The sequence below is a fragment of the Nicotiana attenuata genome, chromosome 6 (assembly GCF_001879085.1).
Source record: "Nicotiana attenuata strain UT chromosome 6, NIATTr2, whole genome shotgun sequence".
Taxonomy (NCBI): Eukaryota; Viridiplantae; Streptophyta; class Magnoliopsida; order Solanales; family Solanaceae; genus Nicotiana; species Nicotiana attenuata.
In genome coordinates, this window is record NC_031994.1 from 10,868,722 (window position 1) to 10,893,513 (window position 24,792).

Here is a 24,792-nt window from a genome sequence, read left to right on the forward strand (position 1 = left end):
TTGCTTAATTGTGGAATGAAGTAGAATTTCATGTCTTGTTGATGAGTTCGAACTCAAGAAGATTAAATGATTGCGTAGTAGTGGTCGCTGTGAAAGGGTATAGAGAGATTTCAGTTTGAGGCTAAGAAGGTGGGTTATCACCTGCGGGGTAATCTACGAATGTGTGATCCTTATGATGTTGCGTGGAGGCTTTCTTTTCCACCAATGGGTTATAGTTGATACAATTTGAGTTTGGATTGGTTGGAAAAGTTTACCTGACCGTCACGAGGATGAATGCGAGCATAGCAGATAATTTAAAGTATAATATGGTTTGTGTTACATGGTTTATGAATGATTTAGTTAAACCTCCTGGTGGTATTATGGCAGTAATAGAGTATGGGCATTGTGAGTTATTGAGTGTTTTGATCTATGGCTTTGAGTCACGGAGGGAGTTTGCTATCGACGATTTGATTGCATGGCTATGTGTTGTATTGGTTTCAGTATGGGGCACGCTTGTGGATCGGTTATGACTTGAAAATGTTGGTTTAGAGGATGACCTAAGCAAGGAAATTTTTGGATGCATGATGTATTACACTTTGTGGGTATATGGGAAACATGGAATGATTGAGTTGTTATTAGTGAAGGATGTGGTGCGAATGGAGTAGGATTCTCTCGGTTGCTTAGAGGTGTGGATTACTTCTTTTAGTGCTGTCGTACCAATGGTGCACAAGTCGTTCATCCCGTTTGGGCGGTGCAATTGAGATTTGAGCAGAGTGGAGGACTCTCAAAAGTTCTAATGGATTCTTGATTTATATGTCGCAATTGAGAATTTTCCGGATTTGTATATGGCTGAGATCTGGGATTTGCATTGGATGGTGTCGGGACATGTAATGTTTCTGTATCACTATGGATTCTACATTTCAGTATCAGGAGGGTGATGGAAACGATTTTTGATTTATAAAAGATCTCTTCAGAGTGGGTGTCTTGGTTATGGTGCTTTGGGGTGCTTAAGAGGGAATTCGACGGCTTATGGGCCTTAGGGTGGTGAAGTTTTATGCTAGGATCTCGTGGGGTGAGTTTTGGGTTAGGTGCCATCATGACTAATTGGATTTTGGGTCGTGACAAGTTGGTACCAGAGCTCTTCGTTCATAGATTCTATGAGTGATGAGAAAGTGTCTAGTAGAGTCTTGCGGATCGGTGTGATGACATCCATACCTAACTTCTAGAGGCTACAAAGCATTTAGGATAAACTTCCCATCTTTCTTTTCTTATTGTGTGGCATTGATTTAGATTGAAACGTAACTCTTTGAATTCCTTCTACGCACTTGTATGCGCATGTGAGCGCTCGGTATCAGCTGTGCATCGACGACTTATGATTTCATGAATGAGGTGCGAGATGTGATTTCGGTGTGCTGCTGATGGGTCAGTGTGGAGGACTTGAGCCCATGTTTTGACTGTAGCCTAAGCACGAGGATTTAGGTTGTGTGAGCACATGTTTTTGGACTTATATGTCCCACAGTGTCCGTATTAGTGGAATTTGTGGCACGATGAGTTGTTAGATGGCTATATGATGAGTATGATACGACCCCGAGATATGTTCAGATGGTCTGAATATGACAAGAAGAGTATGCTTAACATATAAAAAGGACTAATGGGTGCTTGATTTCAGTCTTAACGTGACGTATAGTCTCGAGTTATTAGTGTATTGAAGGAACATTCATGTTGCTAAATTGTGGAACGAAGTAGATTTTTATGTCTTGTTGATGAGTTCAGACTCAGAAGATTAAGTGATTGCATAGTACTTGGGGCTTTGAATGGGTATAGAGAGATGCCAGTTTGAGGCTAAGTAGTTGGGTCACCTGCGGGGTAATCTACGGATGTGTGATCCTTATGATGTTATGTGGAAGCTTTCTTTTCTACCCGTGGGTTTTAGGTGTTGTGATTTGAGTTTGGATGGGTTGGAAAAGTTGACCTGACCGTCACGAGGATGAATGCAAGCTTGGCAAATAATATGAAGTATTATATGGGTTGTGTTACATGGGTTTATGAAGGATTTACTTGAACCTCGTGATAGTAGTATGGCAGTAATAGAGTATGGGCATCGTGAGCTATTTAGTTATTAAGCTTTGAGCCAAGTGGGGAAGTCAGCTATCGATGATTTGATTGCATGGTTATGTGTTGCATTGGTTTCTGTTCAAGCATGCACGTTGATTGGCTATGATTTGCAGATGTTGGTTTTGAGGATGACGTAAGCAAGGAAATTTCTGGATGCATTATGTATTACACTTTATGGGTATATGAGAATCATGGAATGATTGAGTATTATTTGTGAAGGATGTAGTGGGCATGGAGTATGATTCACTCGGTTGCTTAAAGGTGTGGATTACTTTTGATAACACAAAAGTTGGGAGATCCAAGAACTTAAAGAAAATAAGTTGATTAAATGCGGAAGCCGTAAAGAAATGCACTCGAATTAAGAAAACAAGAAAAATAAATTAGATATGTGAAAGTTCAAGGAAAGGTCCAAGAACCCCGAGATTATGTTAATCTAGATTTGACAAGATCCTAATGAAAACAAGTTGGTTTGGAACCAATTGCCTTCACTAGAGATATGCTAATCAAGAACTAGATCCGGATCATGACTTCTAGTTTGAATAACTTACGACAACAACTAGTAAAAGAAACTAGTCGCCTTCGAAGAATATCAAAAGAAACCAAAGATATCACAAGAAAGAAAATTATCTTACTACCTTAAGCTATGAACTAGTTAGGGTTGCAAGATAAATCTTCAAAGTAAAGATCACAAAGGTCCAAAAGAACTCACAGTGATAATATTAATCTTCAATGTTCTCTCCAATGGAAGACAAGCACCCCTTTATAACGTAGTAAAGAAGGAGCTAGTCAAGACTTCAATAAATGAGAATTATATTCCCTAGAAGCATAGAATACTACCCACACTAAGACCAATGTAGTCAACATACACATAGACCAATGCAAGTCAACAAAGATTAAAACAACTATTAAATATATATTCCAGAAACTATTTTTGGGCTTATTTGGGATGCTGAAAATTCCTCTCTTTTGGGGCATATTTGGGCCTCATTGCATCTCCTCTTGGAATTTAATTTGGGCCTCCAACTATTTTTAAGACTTGGCCCAAATATCCTCCTTATGCTGGAGCTCTTCTTCTATTATAAGACACTTTTAATTGCCAATTGAAGCCCATTAAGCTTGTCTTGAAATTTCTTTGATTGAGACCTTGTCATGGGCCTTCTTGGAGCTTCCAGAGCTTCATCTTTCTCCTTTAATAATGTTGAGCTGCCATGAATGCTATCATTCCCCTCTTCTCGAAGAGAATTCGTTCTCCAATTCAAGCCTGCATCAAACAAGGAAAGATCAGCAACATTGAAGGTAGCACTAACTTGATATTCACTAGAAAGGTCAAGTTTGTAAGAATTGTCTCCAATCCTTTCAAGGACTTCAAATGGCCCATCTCATCTTGGATCTAATTTGGATCTTCGTTTGGCAGGAAATCTTTCCTTCCTAAAATGCACCCAAACTAAATCTCCAGGCTTAAAAATGACAGATTTTCGCCCCTTATTTCTTCTTAAGGCAGTTTGTTCATTCTTCCGTTCAATTGCAAGCCTTGTATGTTCATGGATCTTCTTCATCATTTCAGCCTTATTCCTACCATCAAGATTAACAATTTCATTAGTAGGCAAAGGCAACAAATCAAGGGGAGTGAGGGGATTAAATCCATAAACAATTTCAAAAGGAGACTTACCAGAAGAAGAGTGGATAGTTTTATTATAGGCAAACTCTACCATGGGCAAATGTTGTTCCCAGTAAGTTAATTTTCCTTTTAAAACAACTCTCAACATATTTCCTAAGGTCCTATTAACTACTTTAGTTTGCCCATCAGTTTGTGGGTGACAAGATGTAGAAAATAGCAACTTAGTTCCCAACTTCGCCCAAAGAACTCTCCAAAAGTGACTTCAAAATTTAGCATCCCTATCACTAACGATAGTTTTAGGTATGCCATGTAATTTAACCACTTCCTTCACAAATAAATCAGCTACATGTAATGCAGCATTAGTCTTTAAGCATGGAATAAAACGAGCCGTTTTTGAAAACGTATCTACCACCACAAATATACTATCCTTACCATACTTAGTTCTAGGAAGTCCTAACACAAAATCCATAAAAATATCAATCCAAGGAGAAGTAGGGACTGGCAAAGGAGTATAAAGACCATGTGGTAACACTTTTGATTTGGCTTGTTTACATTCAAGACATTGAGAGCACACTTTTTCAACATCCTTTCGCATGCTAGGCCAAAAAAATGTTCAGCAAGTATATCCAAAGTTTTGGGCACTCCAAAATGTCCCGTGAGTCCACCACAATGTGCTTCCCTAACAAACAATTCACGCAAAGAGCAATTTGGAATACACAATTTATTTTCCTTAAAAAGGAACCCATCTTGAAGATTGAACCTCTCATAAGGACCCAACTTACATTCTACAAAAGTCTTGCCAAAATAAGCATCATTAGAATAAAGTTCCTTAATTTGATCAAAACCCATCAATTTAGAAGTAAGAGAAGAAACCAAGACATACCTTCTTGAAAGTGCATCAAAAACCATATTCTCTTATCCTTGCTTGTAAGCAATCACATATGGGAAAGTTTCAATGAATTCAACCCATTTTGCATGGCGACGATTAAGCTTACCTTGGATTTTTCAAATAACTCAAGGATTCATGATAAGTCTTAACCACAAATAATGTTTCCATGTAGCTAAAGCCCTTACCAAAGCATATAGCTCTTTGTCATAAGTTGAGTAGTTCAGTGTAGCTCCACTCATCTTTTCACTAAAGTATACAATGGGCTTCGAGTCTTGCATCAAAATAGCACCTATTCCTTTTCCAGAGGCATCACATTCAACCTCAAAAGATTTAGAAAAATCGGGTAATTGCAAATGAGGAGCAGAACACAATTTTTCTTTCAACAAGTTAAAAGCATCATCTTGTTCTTTTCCCCATGAAAAAACCTTATCTTTCTTAACAACTTCAGTTAAAGGAGCAGCAATAGTGCTAAAGTCTCTAACGAATCTCCTATAAAAACTAGCAAGCCCGTGAAAACTCCTAACTTCAGTTACACTGTTAGGTTTAGGCCACTCTTTGACTGCCTTGATTTTCTCTTCATCAACTTCAACTCCCTTAGAACTAATCACAAAACCCAAGAATACCACATGATCCACACAAAAAGTACACTTTTTAAGATTAGCAAACAAGTGTTACTTTCTTGGAACTTCAAAAACTTGTTTTAAGTGTTCCACATGCTTATCTAGATTTTTAGAATAAATCAAGATATCATCAAAATAAACCACCACAAATTTCCCATGAAAATCCTTAAAATTATGATTCATCAATCTCATGAAACTGCTGGGTGAATTAGTCAAGCCAAAAGGCATAACTAACCACTCATAAGCCCATATTGGTCTTAAAAGCAGTTTTCCATTCATCTCTAGGATTCATTCGAATCTGATGGTAACCACTTTTTAGATCAATTTTAGAAAAGATTTTGGATCCATGCAACTGATCCAACATGTCATCAAGACGAGGAATAGGATGGCGATACTTTACCGTTATCTTGTTGATTGCTCTACAATCCACGCACATCCTCCAAGTTCCATCCTTTTTGGGTACCAATAGAATGGGAACGGAGCAAGGGATCATGCTCTCTCACAAAACCTTTCTCAAGCAACTCCTCAACTTGCCTTTGAAGCTCTTTTGTCTCTTCTGGATTACTCCTATAAGCAGGCCTATGTGGAATTTGTGCTCCGGGCACAAAGTCAATTTGGTGCTCAATGTCACACAAAGGTGGTAGACCTTTAGGGATATCCTCAGGAAAGATATCATCAAAATCCTGCAAAAGAGAAGAAACACTACTTGGCAAAGAAGAAATTAGTGACTCAGAATTAATCAAAACATCTTTGTAAGTAAGTAGCATAATGGGCAGCCTTTCTTTCCTTGCATTCAAACACTGTTTGGATTTTATGTATAAACTCTCCTTTTTTTATTTCTTCGCCTCTTTCCGTCCACCAAAACTTTCCTTTTCATCACTCAAACCCTCTTTTACCCCTTTGCCCAAGTTGCTGCCCTCTCTCTCTCTCTCTCTCTCTCTCTTGTCCATCTCTCTCTTTTTTTTTTACCTCTTGGCCTTCTTTCTTTTCTTTTCCCTCAAGCTCACTTTTTTTCCTCCCCTTTGTTTTCCCATTATTTCTCTCGATCTCTTTTGCTTCTCAAACACTTGAGAAGGACTTAAAGGTGCAAGAGTATACTTCATGCCATTAAGCTCTAGAGAATATCTATTTTTTCTTCCATCATGAAAAACATTCCTATCATATTTCCACGAACGACCTAACAAGATGTGACAAGCTTTCATAGGAACCACATCACAAAGAACATCATTCATACCTACCAACATTAAAGGAAATCATGAATTGTTTGTCGACTTTCAGTTCACCACTATCATTCCACCATTGGAGTCTATAGGGCCTAGGGTGTTTCATGCATGCAAGTTCTAACATGTTCACCAAGTGTGAACTCACCACATTAGCACAACTACCACTATCAGTAATCATAGAACAAATTTTGCCCTTTATTCCACACCTAGTATGAAATATATCCTCTCTTTGTTCTTCACTATTGATTCCTAAATTAATAGTCATAATGCTCCTAACTACCCCAACCAAACCATCATTGAAAGGTAACTCTACATCATCATCACTCACACCTTCCTCTTCTTCCTCTTCCTCACTTTTTTCTCCCTCATATTCTCCATCTATAGTCCTCCTAATTACCCCAACCAAACCATCATTAGGAAGTTCTACATCATCTTCACTTACTCCTCCCTCTTCTTCCTCACTTTTTTCACTCTCATATCCTCCATCTTCTCTCAAAAGAATATTTCTTCTATTTGGACATTCATGCATCATATGGCCTCTTCCATGACATTTGTGACATTGAATGGAACTAGAAGGTTTAGAGGATCTAGAATTGAAAGCTTTACCTCCCTCTTTCTCATCAACTTTACCTTTCCCCTTGTCTTCTTGAGGTCTAGAAATCACTTCTTGTTTTGGCCATGGCTTCTTGGAATTGGTGTTTGGACGACTTCTCCATGAGCTAGCTTGCTGCCTTCTTTTATTTTGCTTTTCTATTTTTACAGCCAAATCTACTAATTCATCTATAGTTACAAATTGTTGTATCTCTACTACATCAGCTATTTCTCTATTTAAACCATTAAGAAATCTAGCCATAGCGGCCTCTTCTTCTTCCATACAATTAGCTTGGATCATAGCCATATCCATAGCTTTAAAGTATTCATCAACAGTCATTGTTCCTTGCTTCAAGGTTTGAAGACGCAGTTGCAGGTCTCTTTGAAAGTGGGAAGGCACAAACCTCTTCCTCATGACTCTCTTCATCTCGGTCCAAGTAGCAATGGGTGGTTCTCCATCTTGTTGTCAGTCTCTTGTAAGCTTTTTCCACCAAATAGAAGCATAATAAGAAAATTCAACAACAGCAAGCTTAACCTTCTTACCTTCAGAGCAGTGGTGACAGTCAAAGATGGCCTCAACTTTCCGCTCCCAATCAAGGTACAAGTCTGGGTCTCTTGTGCCCTTGAAAGATGGCATCTTCATTTTTATGCTGCTAATATTATCATCTTCTACTCTACCTCTTTGTCCCCTCCTATCTCTTCCCACCCTATCTAGATTTACATCAAGATCATCAACAAAATCATCTATAGGGTTTTCTTGATTTACAATGGGGGCATGGGGTACATTTCTTCTAGTATGAGGCCTAGGATTATTTCGAGGTTGTACATCAGGTTGATTTCCCCTCCTAAGTGCAGCTATAGTCTCATTTTGTTCGGCAATAGTATCCCTTATCTCTTGGAATTGCAAGTTTCATCTCTCGAATTGTTGATGCATAGCTTGTAGAGTGAAATCATTTCTTGCTCGGGTTTCGGCTTCTTGGTGAGCCTTCTGTTCATCATCACTAGCACCTGTATGAGACATCTTTTTAAAATAATAATAATAATAATAGTTATCACTCAAACTTTGGCTCATTCCCTCAATTGTTCTCACCCACTCTTGCCTTTTTTCCCTCAATTAACCTTTGAAAAATACCTTGTAGATTTATAATTAAACCCAACTCGTATCAAAGCCCTTAGTAGTAAAACAAGGAAATTTGGGGCACTAAAGAAAGTGAACAACCAATCCTGGAAAGAGTAGGATTTAGTTGAAACAAACCTCGAACAAAGAAAAGAATTTTTTTTATTTTTTTTCTTATTCTTATAGATCTAGGATCCCCCCTTCTTGTTTCCTTTCCTGATTTTGGAAACAAACACAAATAAAATCTGATTTCCTGAAGAGCAAATACGTTTCTCCCTTTTTTTGTTTTTTTTGCTCCTTTGTTCAAGAAATCCCCAAGATTTATCAAGAACGGAATCTTGATACAACCGCTCTGATACCACTTGATAACACAAAAGTTGGGAGATCCAAGAACTTATAGAAAATAGGTTGATTAAATGCGGAAGCAGTAAAGAAATGCTATCGAATTAAGAAAACAAGAAAAATAAACTAGATATGTGAAAGTTCAAGGAAAGGTCCAGGAACCCCGAGATTATGTTAATCTAGATTTGACAAGATCCTAATGACAACAAGTTGGTTTGGAACCAATTGCCTTCACTAGAGATAAGCTAATCAAGAACTAGATCCGGATCTTGACTTCTAGTTTGAATAACTTACGACAACAACTAGTAAAAGAAACTAGTCGCCTTCGAAGAATATCAAAAGAAACCAAAGATATCACAAGAAAGAAAATTATCTTACTAACTTAAGCTATGAACTAGTTAGGGTTGCAAGATAAATCTTCAAAGTAAAGTTCACAAAGGTTCAAAAGAACTCACAGTGATAATATTAATCTTCAATGTTCTCTCCAATGGAAGACAAGCACCCCTTTATATAGTAGTAAAGAAGGAGCTAGTCAAGACTTCAATAAATGAGAATTATATTCCCTAGAAGCATAGAATACTACCCACACTAAGACCAATGTAGTCAACATACACATAGACCAATGCAAGTCAACATAGATTAAAACAACTATTAAATATATATTCCAGAAACTATTTTTGGGCTTATTTGGGCTGCTGAAAAATCCTCTCTTTTGGGGCATATTTGGGCCTCATTCCATCTCCTCTTGGAATTTAATTTGGGCCTCCAACTATTTGTAAGACTTGGCCAAAATATCCTCCTTATGCTGGAGCTCTTCTTCTATTACAAGACACTTTTTAATTGCCAATTGAAGCCCATTAAGCTTCTCTTGAAATTTCTTTGTTTGAGACCTTGTCATGGGCCTTGTTGGAGCTTCCAGAGCTTCATCCTTCTCCTTTAATAATGTTGAGCTGCCATGAATGCTATCAACTTCTTTGGGTGTTGTCGTGCTAATGGCGCACATGTCGTTCGACCTAATCGGGCGGTGCAATTGAGATTTGAGTGGAGTAAGGACTCTCGAGAAGGTTCTATTGGATTTAGGATTTACATGTTGGCAATTGAGAATTTTCCTGATTTATATATGGCTAAGATCTGGGATTTGCATGGGATGGTGTCGAGACTCGAAGTGTTTTTGTATCACTATGGATTCTACATTTCAGTGTCATGTAGGTGAAGAAAATGACTTTAGATTCACAGAAGGTCTATTTAGAGTGGGTGTTTTGGTTGTGGTTTTTTGGGGTGCTTAAGAGGGAATTCAATGGCTTATGGGCCTTAGGGCTGTTTGGTTTTATGCTAGGATCTCATGGGGTGAGTTATGGTTAAGGATCATGGTGTCCTGGCAACGAGGAGTGTCAAATTGAGGGTCATTCGGAAGGAAATCGGAGAAATATGATAGCTTGGTAGTAGGTTGGATCAGTATAGTAATTGATATGATCGTTTGTTTGGGTACTTATGATGTTGTGAGTCTCTACAAGTGTTTTGTGCCAATAATCTGGGGTTTGGCGATCTGCGTGGCTTGGTTGAGTTAGACATTTAGTTTCGATGGCTTGGTTATGTGGAAATGGGTTCGAAGAGTTCTTGATGGTTTTTACCACGATTTAAGATTTATATTTCCTACCGGTGTGAGGAGCATGTTGTGTATTAAGATTTTCTACTGGATGGGATCAAATGGAAAGTTTCCAACTGACCAGGAATGTATTCAGCTTGTGACGCGGAGTTGATTATGAGATTCTCGTACTTTTCATATGATGGAAAGATAGATGAGGTGTGCTGTGTGGGATTGAGATTTGCATGTGCAATGTCTCGGTTTAGTTTTGAAGGGAAGGTCATAAATTCGTAGTCAACAAGGACGGTTTCAGATGACTAGATGAATGATATTACTAATTTGAATAACTTGAGGAGAGTGACATTCAGAAGGTGCGCCGTGTTTTGACTTATGGATGCTTCATCAGTATTGTGGTACTCGCCTGATTGGTCGACTATTGATGTTAAGATTTTTCCTATATGGAACAAAATAATTATAGAAGTATTCCTCGTGGGATGATCTCGCACGAGAGATGTGTTAGACATTCGAGTGCTAGAGCTGGGATCAAATATGGTGATTTGTGTGTTCTATGGATTTGGAGAGTGGGAGTTCTTAAAAGCAGGTTGTTTCGTTGTTGCGGACCGTGAAGACGTGGCCGAAGCTAGCTAGATCATTGTATGCATTATGGTTAGGTCATTGTGGACTTTCGGAGGGTTAATTATCTATTTGCGGATGAATAGGGTAGGTTTGGAGGCTCATTGGTAGGCATTATGAGGATGTGTATTCTACACCGGGCCAAATTTGTTTACATGGCACGGTTAGTATAGAGGGTGAATCATTTGGTTAGAGGGGCTTGTTCATGTCCTGATAAGTTCTACGCATTCCTCTTTTACGCTACGAGGAGTTGTTATTTGTGGTTCTGTGCACAGATGGTGCGGTTCTGTTTTTGCCTTAAAGCGGAGTTCAAGTGATTTGTTTATTTGGGGTGTGGAATGGGTGATTGCTCCTTGGTTATGGTATTTTCGGGCTGTAGTATGTTGTATTATTCGCTTCTCCTGTGTTATGGTCATGCACTTTGTGTACTTGGTGTCGAATTGCTTATGGTTGCTGATTTAAAGCGTTGGGCTCGAGGTATTTCATATGGATCGGTGTTTGGATAGGTCACGTATTGCAGTTGGGTTATGCCAGGATATGAACCTTTGTGATAGATTCGTGTGTTCTCGTTCTTCTATGTATGATGGGCTCATAGCATTGCAGTTGTGGCGGTATTATTGAGCTTGCGGGACGGTTCTGTAATTTTAGTCATTTTTCATTTTTAAGTGCATTTTAAGTGTTTCTTATTGGTGCACGGGTTGTACGATTTGTTGCTTTAGGTTCTATTGGTGTGGCATGGTAAAATAATAGTCGTGTTTGATGAGATGAGGTCATTGGACCTAGAATGGATACTATCTGATTTTATTACGGTATATTTGGAAGAATAATATCGGAAGTCAGCTTATGATTTGGCTTTGGTACTTGTCGGACGAGAGAGAGCTATATGATTTGTTGACCTGAAGAGTGGTTGTGAGTCTCTGCATGTTTCTTTCATCATCCACATTGAACAAAGGTTTTGAACGAGGTTTTATTTTAGATGAGGCTTATTACCGATATTAGGTTTGTTTTTAACAACTATTGTGGTCAAAAGTTATTGTTGTGAGTATCTAGGTTATGTGGTATATCATGTGATGGCATTTTGGACTTTGTTTATGGCTTGATAGAACTTGTTCAGACTTATACAGTTTGTAGGTGTGAGATTCGGTTCATGTAAGGAATTCCTGATGTTGAGAATTAGATTCCAAGGTTGAATTAAGGGTCTTCAGTTAGGTTGTGTCGTTAGGCTTATAGGGATTAGGATGACATGGGATCACCTCCGGGTATGTGCATGGTAAGGTTACATGGCAATTTGATTGCTTTGGAACAATTCTTGGCATGATCGAGGATGAACATATGCATAAGTGGGGGAGAATGTAATGACCCAGCCGGTCGTTTTGAGTATTTGTATTACATTGAGCTATTTGTAGTCTTGAGTAGCATTGTATGATGTATTATGACTTGTGTGAATTGTTGGTTTTGGTTTTCAGGTTATTCAGAATTGATTGGGAAGAATTATTCTCAACCAAGAAGCTATATGTTGGAAGAACTGACCAAGTTTGACTTTTAAGTATTTCACCTCTGATTGGAGTTTTGATGGTTCTAATAGGTTCGGATGGTGAATTTGGACTCGAGCGTATGCCCGGATTTCCATTAGGTTCTTCATTGCGTTCACGAGCCTTGGGCCGCGTTCGCATAGTGACATTTCGAGGCTGAGCTTTTTGTGCTTCACAATCACGAAGCTTGTTCGCGATTGCATAGGGTGATACTGGGCAGTGCATTTTTCTTTTTCACGAATGTGATGGTATTTCTACGATCGTGGTTCATTGATTCATCCAGTGATTATAAAGTACTATATTTCGGGGTTTTCATCCATTTTTACATATTTGGAGCTATGGAGCTCATATTGATACGTTTTTTGAAGCGATTTTCACCATGTGGATTGGGGTAAGTGTTCGATACTAATTTTTTATTTTATATCATGAATATATCTTCGTTTTTGGCATTTGATTGAGGGTTTCAAGAGAGATATTGGGGGGGGGGGGAGGTTTGTCTAAAGTTTCTTAGAGTGAATTTTTGTCTTTTGAATATCGATTCAGACTCGGATTTGAGTGAAACTAATATGGTTGGACTCGTAATTGAATTGGTTTTCGGATTTTGTGAGTTTCATCAGGTTTCGCGGTGTGAGCCTGGGTTTAAATTTTTGGTTGACTTTGGGATTTTGATTAATTATTTGACCTTTATCTTTTGGAATTTTTTCCTTAGGCATTATTTGATGTATTTGAGTTGCTTTCCTCTAGTTTTGAGCCGTTTAGAGGTCGGCACGCGCGTGATGGCCATTTTCGAGCATCGTTTGGTTTGCTCGGTATTAGATTAGGCTTGTTTGAGGTAAGTAACACTTCTAAACTTGATACAGAGGGTATGAACCCCTGTATATACGTGACATATATTTGGTGTTGAGGTGACGCACATGTTGGGACCTACTGAGGTCATTTCTGCTGTTCAGTTATTTGCGTACATTCTAATTACATACTCATTCATACGCATTCATTTGTATGTCATATCTCAGTCTCTTTTACCATTTGTCGATACATCACATAATCATTTTGGGCTGATTTTCATGACATTGTGAGCCCGTGAGACTGGAGAGATTGATAACTGATTGAGGTGGAGGGCCTTATTGTGAGGATATTGATGGGATCGAGCTGCACGCCGCCTCATGTATTATTGATTCATGATGGGATCGCACTACACGCCGCAACAGGAATTATTGATTCATGCCATGAGTGGCTTATTATAGCGCTTGGGCTGGATCTGGCCCTCCGGAGTTTGCACACCCATAGTGAGCGCAGGTACCTACTGAGTGCAAGTGCTAAGTCATTTGGAGGACTGAGAGACTATGAGGACTGAGTGATTGGGAGGAATAAGTGAATGTGAGGACTGAGTGACTGAGAGGACTGAGTATTGATTCTTTGAGAGTATGCATATGGTTTTATCACAAAGTTGCATTGCATTCGACATGTACACTTGATATACAGACATAGAATGCATTTTCCTCATGTTGTATGGTATTGCGCCATTCATGACTTTTCATACACATTGAGATGTACGCATAGATATTCATTTTCTCATGCCATTTGAAAATGAAACATTTACCTATTGAAAGTTTTGGAAAAAATCACACTTTTACAAACATACTCATATTTTGGTGATTTCGGTAAAAATTTTGGGTTTACACTGATATACTTGAAAACCATGCCTATTTTTCGGGAATGTGAACGAGCTGAGAATTTTATCTCTGACTTACTTCTTTTATCACTTTTATTATGTTTTATGAACAGTTATTGGCTATTGGTGTTGGACTCCGACCTTTGTTCCAGCTCGTTACTAAATTCAACCTAAGGTTAGGTTTGTTACCTATTGAGTACATGGGTAGGTTGTACTCATACCACACTTCTACACCTTACGTGCAGATGTTGGATGCTGATGTTGCTGTGTAGCACGGAAGCTGGATTTGAAGATGTACCTACATTTCGATCATAACAGCCTTTTGATCTTTGTAGCTTTATAATTTTAATCTTTTCATGTATATTTCAAACAGATGATGTACTTTACTTCATACCAGCTTTGAAAATTCTAAACCCTAGAAGCTCATGATTTGTACTACCAGTCTTTGGGAAATATATGAAGGTTCAGTTACTTTACCATTCATTTGACTCAATAAATCTCATTAAATTGGATAGTTGTTAATTGGCTTACTTAGCGAGTTGGGTTAGGTACTATCACGACTAGTTGGATTTTGGGTCATGACAAGTTGGTATCAGAGCTCTTAGTTCATAGTTTCTACGAGTCATGAGCATGTGTCTAGTAGAGTCTTGCGGATCGGTGTGATGACGTCCATACCTATCTTCGAGAGGCTATAGGGCATTTAGGATAAACTTCCCATATTTCCTTCCTTATTGTGTGGCATTAATTCATCTTGAAGGGTAACTCTTTCAATTCCTTCCACACATTTGTATGTGCATGTGAGCGCTCGGTATGAGCTATGCATCGAGGACTTGTTATTCTATGGATGAGGTGTGAGATATGATTTCTATGTGCTGATGATGGGCCAGTCTGGAGGACATCGTGTCGGGTTTTGACTTTAGCCTGAGCACGGAGATTTCGATTGTGTGAGCTGTGCTTTTGGACTTACAAGTCTGGTAGTGTCCATATTAGTAGAATTCGTAGCTCGATGGCTATATGATGAGTATGATGTGAATGCGGGATGTGTTCAGATGGTTTGAATGTGACGAAAAGAGTTTATTTCTGATATAAAAATGACTATATGGCGCTTGATTTCTATCTAAATGTGACGTTAGTCTGGAGTTATGAGTGTATTTAAGGATCTTTCATGTTTATTACTTGTTGAACGAAGTAGATTTTCATATCTTGTTGATGAGTTCAGACTCCGGATGATTAAGTGATTGCGTAGTAGTTGTGGTGGTGAAAGGGTATAGAGAGAAGTCAGTTTAAGTCTAAGCATATGGTTTATCACCTGCGTGGTAATCTACGGATGTGTGATCCTTACGATGTTGCGTGGTGGCTTTCTTCTCTACCAGTGGGTTATAGGTGTTGCAATTTGAGTTTGGATTGGTTGGAAAAGTTGACATGACAATCACGAGGATGAATGCGAGCTTAGTAGATTATTTGAAGTATTACATAGTTTGTGTTACATGGGTTTATGAAGTATTTAGTTGAACCTCACGGTGGTGTTATGGCAGTAATAGAGTATGGGCATTGTGAGTTATTGAGTCTTTTGATCAATGGCTTTGAGCAAAGTGGGGGAGGCATGCTCGTGGATCTGTTATGACTTGTAGATGTTTGTATTGAGGATGACTTAAGGAAGGTAGTTTCTGGATGAGTGATGTATTACATTTTATGGGTATACGGGAATCATGTAATGGTTGAGTTTTTATTTGTGACGAATGTGGTGCGCATGGAGTATGATTCACTCGGCTGCTTTTAGGTTGTTTTTTGACTTACGAATGCTCCATTGGTATTGCGGTACTCGCCAGATTGATCGTTTGTTGATGTTCAGATTATTGTTATATCGCACGGAAGAATTATAGAAATATTCCTTGTGGGATGATCGTGCATAAGAGAAGTGTTAGACATTTTAGTCCTGGAGTTGGGATCAGATATGGTGATTTGTGTGCTCTATTAATTATCTATTTGTGGATGACCCGTGTCGCGCCCCTTTTTTCCTCACGGAGTCCGGGTTTCGACATTCACTGGGAACAACTTGTTTCCTTTTGGGAATTGGGTATTTGATGAGTCGCCACCTAATGGATTAAGGTGCGTTAGGGCACCTAGAGCAATTAACTCATATAGCTAGTTTGCATTACCGGATATTAGGGTATGGGCTCGAAATAACCTTGAGGGAAGGTGTTAGGCACACCTTGCGACCCACAATGGTGGGTCCTGGACGAACACAATTATGTGAATTAGTCATTTAACAGGCAAGAAGTCTAAGAACAGATTTGCAAATAAAGGAAGTTTAGGCAGTCTAAGCACACATATGTAAATAAAGGAAGTTAGGCAGTCTAAGAACACATATGTGAATAAAGGAGGTTTAGCCAGTCTAAGCACACATATGTAAATAAAGGAAGTTACGCAATCTAAGCACACATGTGTGAATAAAGGAAGGGAAGTCCTAAGTTGGTTGGCCTATAGGATCACATCTGTACAATATTCGGTAAGCCTTCCTCAAATAGAGGGGTTACACGTGGCATTAGCGCAAAGGTCATCATATCCTTTTTACTACCCATTACCCTCCCCTTAGCGGTTATATAAGCGAGTTTAATTAACGAACTCTAAGCGTGCTTTACCCGTCCCTTCGTTGTGGTCTTGAAGATGTTTAGGAATTAGGAACTCTAAATTTAGGCAGTCCTAGGCCCTCCTAAGGTGTTTAAAAGGTAAAATCTAAGAGACAACAAATAACATATAGGAGTGTCAAATAGGGAAGCAATTAAGGGGCTCATGTTTACCTTCACACATAAACAAATAAGTAGCACGTCTCAAACAACAGATTTTAAAGAATTTCAGAAGGTCCTAGAACAGGATATCTAGGTGAGCATCACAAACTTAGAATATGCAACATTTTTTTAAAGTGAAGTGATATAATCTGATCAGTTTGCCTACGGATTTTAGAACATGTTAAACCTTGACAATTATACAAACACAATACCATTTCGCAGTTTTTATGAAACCCTTAATTACCTAAGGCTTGCCTAGGTGTGAATCTGTTATACCCCTATAAACATGCTATCTAAAATAGAATTCTGGAAATTAGTCAAAATAGCTTGAGTGTATTAAATCCTATAGGCATGCTGGTCTAGGTGCTGAATGTTACAAAAAGCTTATTTCATGCATATTTATACTAGGACATGATTTCTATGTGTTGGGGTGTCTTTAAACCTCTTTATAGATAATTATTCATTTAAGCGACATAGATACGATTTAAAGCAAATGCAAACAAAGTCCAAAGGCAGGATTCCTAATGCACAGAGAGAGATGGTCATTTTATTAAGCATGATTACATCTGTGACTTTAACAACGGATTTCCGGGTGATTATGACTTGTACAGAAACATAGTTTTCGTGATAATACAATGATGAGCCTATAACATGTTTTCTAATTGACAAAATCAGTAAACATGATTATCCTAAGGCAGGATATCTAATGCACATATTTATGGCATGATTTTTAATAAAAATAGGCATAGCAAACCTAGAGGTATGATATCTATTGCATAATATAAACCTAAAGCATGATTTCTATTGCAAATCAACATTACATAACCTAAAGCATGGTTTCTACTGCAAATCAATATATATATATATATATATATATATATATATGTGTGTGTGTGTGTGTGTGTGTGTGTGTGTGTGTGTGTGTATATGTGTATATCTATGTATATATATATGTATGTATGCGCACAAAGTGTTTGATAAACTGCTTTTTAAGTGTTTCTGAAAAAATGCTCTCTTCTCTCTCATGCAAAAACCCTAAACTAGAGAGAGAAACCTTGCTATGGGCACGCCGGCCGGCGGCCAGCCTGTTCCTATGGCTGGTCAGCCTTCCCCCTCCAGTGCAACACCCTCTTCTGCCCCAAACACAAACACCCAGCCTTAAGATTACTCCAAAATCCTAAAACCATGCACAATAAATGCTGCCATGCAAGAATGTAAAGCTTCTGTTGATCCTATTCCATTGAGACGAGCAGCCATTCTCAATGGGCAACCTCTAGTAGTGTTTACTGAAACAGAAGTTGAAAGAATGAATGTCATTGAAGGACTTCAATACGCAGTGGTTGGAAAATTTTCTTATGGATGGCTACATCTTAATGAAATCCGACGTATTATTCCTACGCAATGTGAGATTAAGGGAGAGTGTAGTATTGGATTCTTAAGAGATCGGCATGTACTTATTAGATTGACCTTGTGGCAAGATTTTGCTTATTTTTCATCTAAAGGAGCGTATTATGTTACTGACAAAGCAGGTAATGAATATCATTTGCGACCTCTCATATATGATGCTAAGTTTAAAGATGGGGAGGAAACTCCTATTGCTATGGCATGGATATCATTCCCAGGTTTGTTGCCTACCTACTTTGTTAAGGAGTGCTTATTCTCACTTGCTTCAGCTATGGGAAGACCATTACACTTAGATATGGCGTCAATAAATAAGACTCGTCCAAGTTGTGCTCGAGTTAAGGTCTTGGTTGATTTATTAGCTGACCTTCCAAAGAAGGTGAGAATGGACATTGTGAATGAGGCAACTGGTGATATAAGGACAAGATGGGTCAACATCAAATATGACATGATGCCTAAGTATTGCAAGCAATGTAAATTACAAGGTCATGAGGAGATTGAGTGCTGGCGTTTGCATCCGGAATTGATGGTTACTGATCAGAACAAACAGGCTGCAGCAGTGAAAGGGAACAATAAGGAGCAGACTAATCAGCCTCTAATGATAAATTCAAGTGGGAAGGTTGTTGGGAATGTTAATGCAACTGGTGAACAACGAAAGGAGGTTAGGGATAATCGTGTGAAAAATGGTGATAAGAATATGGATGCTTCAGCTCAGAAGGGTAAAGAAATTGTCCCAACAGGTAATACCAATGTGCAGCAGGTGCAAGATGAAAAGAAGGTGCAAGTGACCAACAAATTTGCAGCTTTGGAGGCTATTGAGGAAGGGAATGAGCAAAATCAGTTGGCTATTGTTGAGGCTGCTCAAGAAGTGACTCAAGTGGAAAACATCTCTCCTGCTAAGGAAAAGAATCGAGGTTCAGTTAGTAAAAATCCCAAAAAAGCATCACCTACAGGAAATAAGAAAGGATTAAATCCTTCAGCTCCAAACTTTAATCCATTCTTAAAAAAGAGTGAAGCAGCAAAGCAAGGGGTATCTAATATTCTAACTGGAAGAATGAGTGGTGAACAATTAAATGTGGAGACTACCTCACAATAGGTACAAAGAGCTTTTGTTGGCAATGCTGTAACTACTAATACATCTTATCAAAAGATTCCATCTTAGGACACAAGGGTTGATAACAATTTAGCAAAAAAGCAGAAAAAAGGAGCACGTGCAGAATCAGGTGCAAGTGATGATTTGTTTACATCAACAGAAAAGGTCAAGTGGACTCGTGGTAGATTTTGGGAGGATCAAATTGAAGAGGATTCAGAAGTAGGAGATATTCCAGATGGTATGCAAAATGAAATAGATTCAGATGTTGACATTGAAGAAGAGGAGCAAAGTGTATATGGTGAGGCAAATATTAACAAAGAGGAGGAGCTGATCAACAAAGTTCAGGAAGATCCAAAGACTGCTGATGAGAACAAAGAAGGAAGGGGTGATGCAGATAATGCTAATAATGAGACAGGAATCCCTATTGCTGAAACAGGGGACCCTAGTACCACTGCAATTAATCCTAAAGACATTAATGTGAACATGGGAGATCCGGGTGGAACTGGGAAGCCTACTGTAATACCTGAAGTGATCAACATGAATACAAGAGAGAGTGCCAGATCTGGAAATAAGCAGAAGGTCAGGGACCAAGTAAATGTGGAGATGATCAATTATGTCCCATTGGATAACAGTCAAATTAGGCGGCAACAACCTAGGGAAAAAGCTATATTCTCTACTGTGCAGGCCAGAGAACTTGACACAGATGTCATACAAGATAAAGGAGCAGGTGAACACATGGAAAGAGCAGGCAAGGACTTTGATGAAGAGTCCACTGCTCAAAACATCAGAAACATAGCAAGACAAGGTGACTTATCTCCTAGGCACATGGACAAAGCAAAATCTGCTACAAAAGGGAGGAAGAAGACTGTGAAGGATCCAGTGAAGGAATCATCTATTGTTCCTGTAACTGGAGTACAAACAAGGAGGACACTCACAAAATCAAATAATCTGTAATGGATGGTCTGATATGGAATATAATGTCTGTGAGAACCATGCAGGCTTTTGAGAGGCTCATTACAATGCATAAAGAACATCACTTTGTGTTCATTGGACTCATGGAACCTAAACAACAAGCTAGGAAGCTGGAGAGGTATAGAAGAAGAATTGGATTTGCTCAGGCGATTGCAATTGTCTCCAATAAAATATGGGTGTTCATTGATGAGGTATTTGAAGTTGATATTCTATATGACATGGTGCAGCAGCTAAATTAAAATTATTTCACACTGAATCTCGTGTGGAATTTATATTGACAATGGTATATGCAAAATATGACTCTACAGAAAGGATTGAGTTGTGGGATTCATTGTGTAATTTTGCAAGAGATCTGTCAGTTCTATGGCTTGTTGAGGGGGACTTCAATGTAATATGGGTTGAAGAGGAGAAATTTGGGGGACTGCCAGTTTCATTAAATGAGATTGATGACTTTAGGCATTGCATAAACACCTGCAACCTCTCAGATTTGTGCTTCAAAGGGAGTATATTCACATGGTAGAATGGGAGAGCAGATGAAGAATGTATTTTTAAGAGACTTGATTGTTGCTTGGCTAATACGGAATTTCAGCAAACTTTTCCTGGGTTGGAGGTTACTCATCTTCCAAAAATAGGTTCAGACCACTGTCCGTTGCTTTTAAAATGTGATATTGAAGCAGCACCAGTGAGGAAAGCCTTCAAATTTCTGAGCTTTTGGATCAAGCATGAGTCCTTTAAAGAAGTGGCGAAAGAAAATTGCCATGCTGATTTTTATGCCAATCCGTTTATACTTTTCAATTATAAATTGATGAAACTGAAGAAAGCATTGTCGGTATGGAGCAAAGCAACATATGGGGATATATTCCAAAAGATAGCAAGTTTAGAGGAGGTTGTTTTGGGTCATGAAGCTCAATTTGAGGCTGTCCCTTCTCAAGACAATAGAGAGAGGTTACAAAAGGTGCAGGCAGACATGATTAAATATCTTGCTATAGAAGAGGAGTTTTGGAAGCAAAAATTTTGAATGCAATGGTTCAAGGATGGAGATAGGAACACGAAATTCTTTTATGTACATGTCAATGGTAAAAGGAAAAGGCTTCAGCTTAAAAGAATTCAAGACAATACTGGTATATGGCTGGAACAAGAGGAGGAAATTGCAGAGGAGGCAGTGAAATTTTTCAAGGATCAATTTACTGAAAATGTTGTTCCTTCAGATTTTCGTACACTTGATCATATTCCTACACTGATAGATGGGAAGCAAAATGTAGAACTGTTGAAGCAGCCAAATAAGGAGGAGGTCAAGCAAGCAGTATTTGGTTTAAATGGTGAGAGTGCAGGACGTCCTGATGGATTTACGGGCAGTTTCTATCATGCTTGCTGGGATATCATTGGAGATGACATCTTTGATATGGTCAGAGCTTTCTTCAATGAACAAGAATTGCCCAAATGTATTACTCACACTAATCTTGTCCTACTGCCTGAGAAGAAGGAGGTGACAACTTTTTCAGATTTGAGGCCCATAAGCCTTAGCAACTTCACCAACAAAATCATCTCAAGAGTGATTCATGGGAGGTTAGTGGGTTTTCTGCCCAATATCATATCGAAGGAACAGGCTGGATTTGTTAAGGGGAGGAGCATAGTTGAAAATGTCCTTTTAACTCAAGAAATTACAACTGACATAAGGTTGAGAACAAAGGCAGGCCCTAATGTAGTTATTAAACTAGACATGACCAAGGCATATGACAGGCTTTCATGGTTGTTTTTGACTAAGGTGCTAAGGAAGATGGGGTTTGGAGAGAGATTCATAGGATTGGTGTTTGGGATTGTGTCAAACAACTGGTATTCAGTGCTAATAAATGGACAACCCTATGGTTTCTTCAAATCATGCCGAGGGGTCAAGCAAGGAGATCCCTTATCTCCTACACTTTTTATCTTGGCTGTTTAAGCTTTATCTAGAGGTTTGAATGCTCTACATTTGATTCTCTATTTTCGTGGTTATGGAATGCCTAAGTGGAGTCCTAAAATCAATCATTTGGCATACACGGATGATACTATCATTTTCTCTTCATCAGATGCTACCTCCCTTAGATTAGTGATGAAATTTTTGACTGCATATGAGACAGCTTCTTGTCAGTTGGTGAACAAGAGCAAATCTGCCCTTTATATGCATCATTCGGCTGATGTGGAGGCTGTCACAAAGGTTGAAAGAATCACTGGAATTGCAAGAAAAGAGTTTCCTTTCACTTATCTTGGGTGTCCTATTTTCTATGCTAGGAGGAAGATGGATTATTATCAAGATTTGATCACTAAGCTTATGGATAAATTGCAAAATGGAAAGGGAAATTATTATCAATTGGTGGCAGGGCAATATTGATTTTTCATATTCTCCAACGTATGCCAATTCATTTGCTTTCTGCAGTGAATCCTCCACATTATGTCATTAACAAGCTTCACAAAATATTTGCATAATTTTTTTGGAGTAGTACCATAGGAGGCAATAGTAGACATTGGGCTTCAAGGAATGATTTGTGCATGCCTTGTGATGAAGGGGGTATTGAGTTTAGATCACTACATGTTGTATCAAGGGCTTTATTTTGTAAGTAGTGGTTGAATTTTAGAACAAAGCCAAGCTTATGGAGTTCCTTTATGTGCCAAAAGTATTGCAAAAAGCTAAATGCTATAATTGTGCCTTGGAGGAGGGGATCTCATACTTGGAGGAAAATGTTGGAGTATAGGGATGATATTGAGCATCAAATTACATGGCAAATGAAGATGGGCTCTTCTCTTTTTTGGTTTGATAATTGGACAGGACTAGGGGCTTTATATTTCTTAGTTCCTCCAATTTTTTTTATTGATGACACAATTCACAATGTGTATGAAGTGGTGGATGAAGGTGCATAGAATGTTGAGAAAATTATGGAGATTCTGCCAGAGGAGTTCGGTGTGCACATTCTGGAGAAAATTAAGCCTCCAGTTATGGAGAACACTTTGGATGTACCATACTGGATGCTCGAGACTCGTGGTAATTTAGTGTAAAGTCTGTGTGGGAGTATTTAAAGAGGAGAAATGATCCAAGACTTGTACACAAAATGATATAGGTAAAGGGATTACCTTACAAGATCTCGTTCTTCATGTGGAAAGTGTGGAAAAATAAACTTCCTCTTGATGATTTTGTAAGGCGATTGGGATATTGCATGCCCTCAAAATGTTGGTGTTGTATTGAGCCAAAAGAAGAATCTTTGATACATTTGTTCTTTACATCACAGGCTGCCAAGATAGTATGGAAATATTTCCTATCTAGAGCAGGAATACAACTGGAGGGATTGACATTGCATCAGGCGATCACTAGCTGTTGGACAGTTTAGGTGCTACCCAGAATTAAGCCCATTATGCAAGCCCTTCCTTCTTGCATTTTATGGGAACTGTGGAAAAGGAGAAACACCTTTAAATATGGGGAAGTAGTCTCAATCAGCAGGATTATTTACCAGGTATCCTCTTCTCTTCAAGCTCTTGTAAGAGTATAGAAGCCAGGCCTTATTAATGTTCCTCATAAGTGGCAAGATCTGTTAACAATGCTGGAAAACTATACTCCTAGGCTGAAGTATGACAAGGTCATTTCGGAGTTGCCTATGGTGGGCTAGGTGAAGTTAAATACTCATGGTGCCTCGAGGGGGAATCCGGGGAGGAGCTCAATTGGTTTATGTATAAGAAACGATGATGGAGATTTAGTATATGCTCTTGGAAGGGAGATCAATGCTGCAACAAATACAGAAGCTGAAACGGTTGCAATTCTGGAGGCTTTAAGGATTTGTAGTGCTCACAATTACATGCAAGTATGGCTTCAAACAGACTCTTTGCTCTTGAAGAATATAGTTGAAGGATTGTGGAAGCCTCTTTGGTGTATTGTGGAACAAGTGGAGGAGATTTGGCAACTCTTGGGTAGGGTTAATTTCAAGGTCTCACATATTTTCAGGGAAGGGAACAAACTGGCGGATCATCTTGCAAACTATGCTTTGGATGTAGGAGAGATTGAATGTCACGGCTATTGGCATTTAGATTCAATTGGGAGAAGAATAGTTAATGAAGACAAACTCCAATGTCCTTATTTGAGGGTCAAAGTAGCAAGGAAGTAAGGTGTAAGGTGGCATGGTGGGAGGGATTTAAGAAGCATCATGTACAAATCTCGTGGGAATAGTACATGGTGAGACTGGTTTTAGCTAACAAATTTCTCTTTTTTGCAGGTCATTTTTCAGCACCTAAAACTTGCCTTTCGATCGAATTTCAAATGGTGGTATTAGTTCTTTGCACTCAACCCATTGAAAGGACAACAAAGGCAAGCATAGATGTTGATGCAAAGCAGGGCAATCTGCTGCACCATTTAAGCAGCAACAAAAATTCTTTTGAAAAAAAAAATTGAAGCAAAGGTGGATATAATGCCCAGAATGTCTAAGCGAAATGGGCAAGGTGGGTTGCAATCTGCAGGAAGTAGGAGCAGGCAAGATAGGAAACATGTTACATTAGATAAGGAAGAGGTTCTAAGAAAGAAAAAAGAAGCAAAAATGTTCAGAAAACATAAGAGAATTGGGCATTATAGACTGATGGCAAGAATACAATGGAGGGGCTAAAA

General features: G+C 38.7%; 1 protein-coding gene across 1 annotated transcript; it reads right to left on the minus strand.

Moving 5' to 3' along the window:
* On the minus strand, positions 4,326–7,678 carry LOC109227629. The gene is made up of 6 exons (XM_019392829.1): positions 7,579–7,678; positions 7,440–7,516; positions 6,590–7,384; positions 5,645–5,904; positions 4,787–5,201; positions 4,326–4,391 (listed from the first exon to the last, which is right to left on the minus strand). The coding sequence occupies exons 1-6, from the start codon at positions 7,676–7,678 to the stop codon at positions 4,326–4,328; spliced, it is 1,713 nt and encodes a 570-aa protein (XP_019248374.1).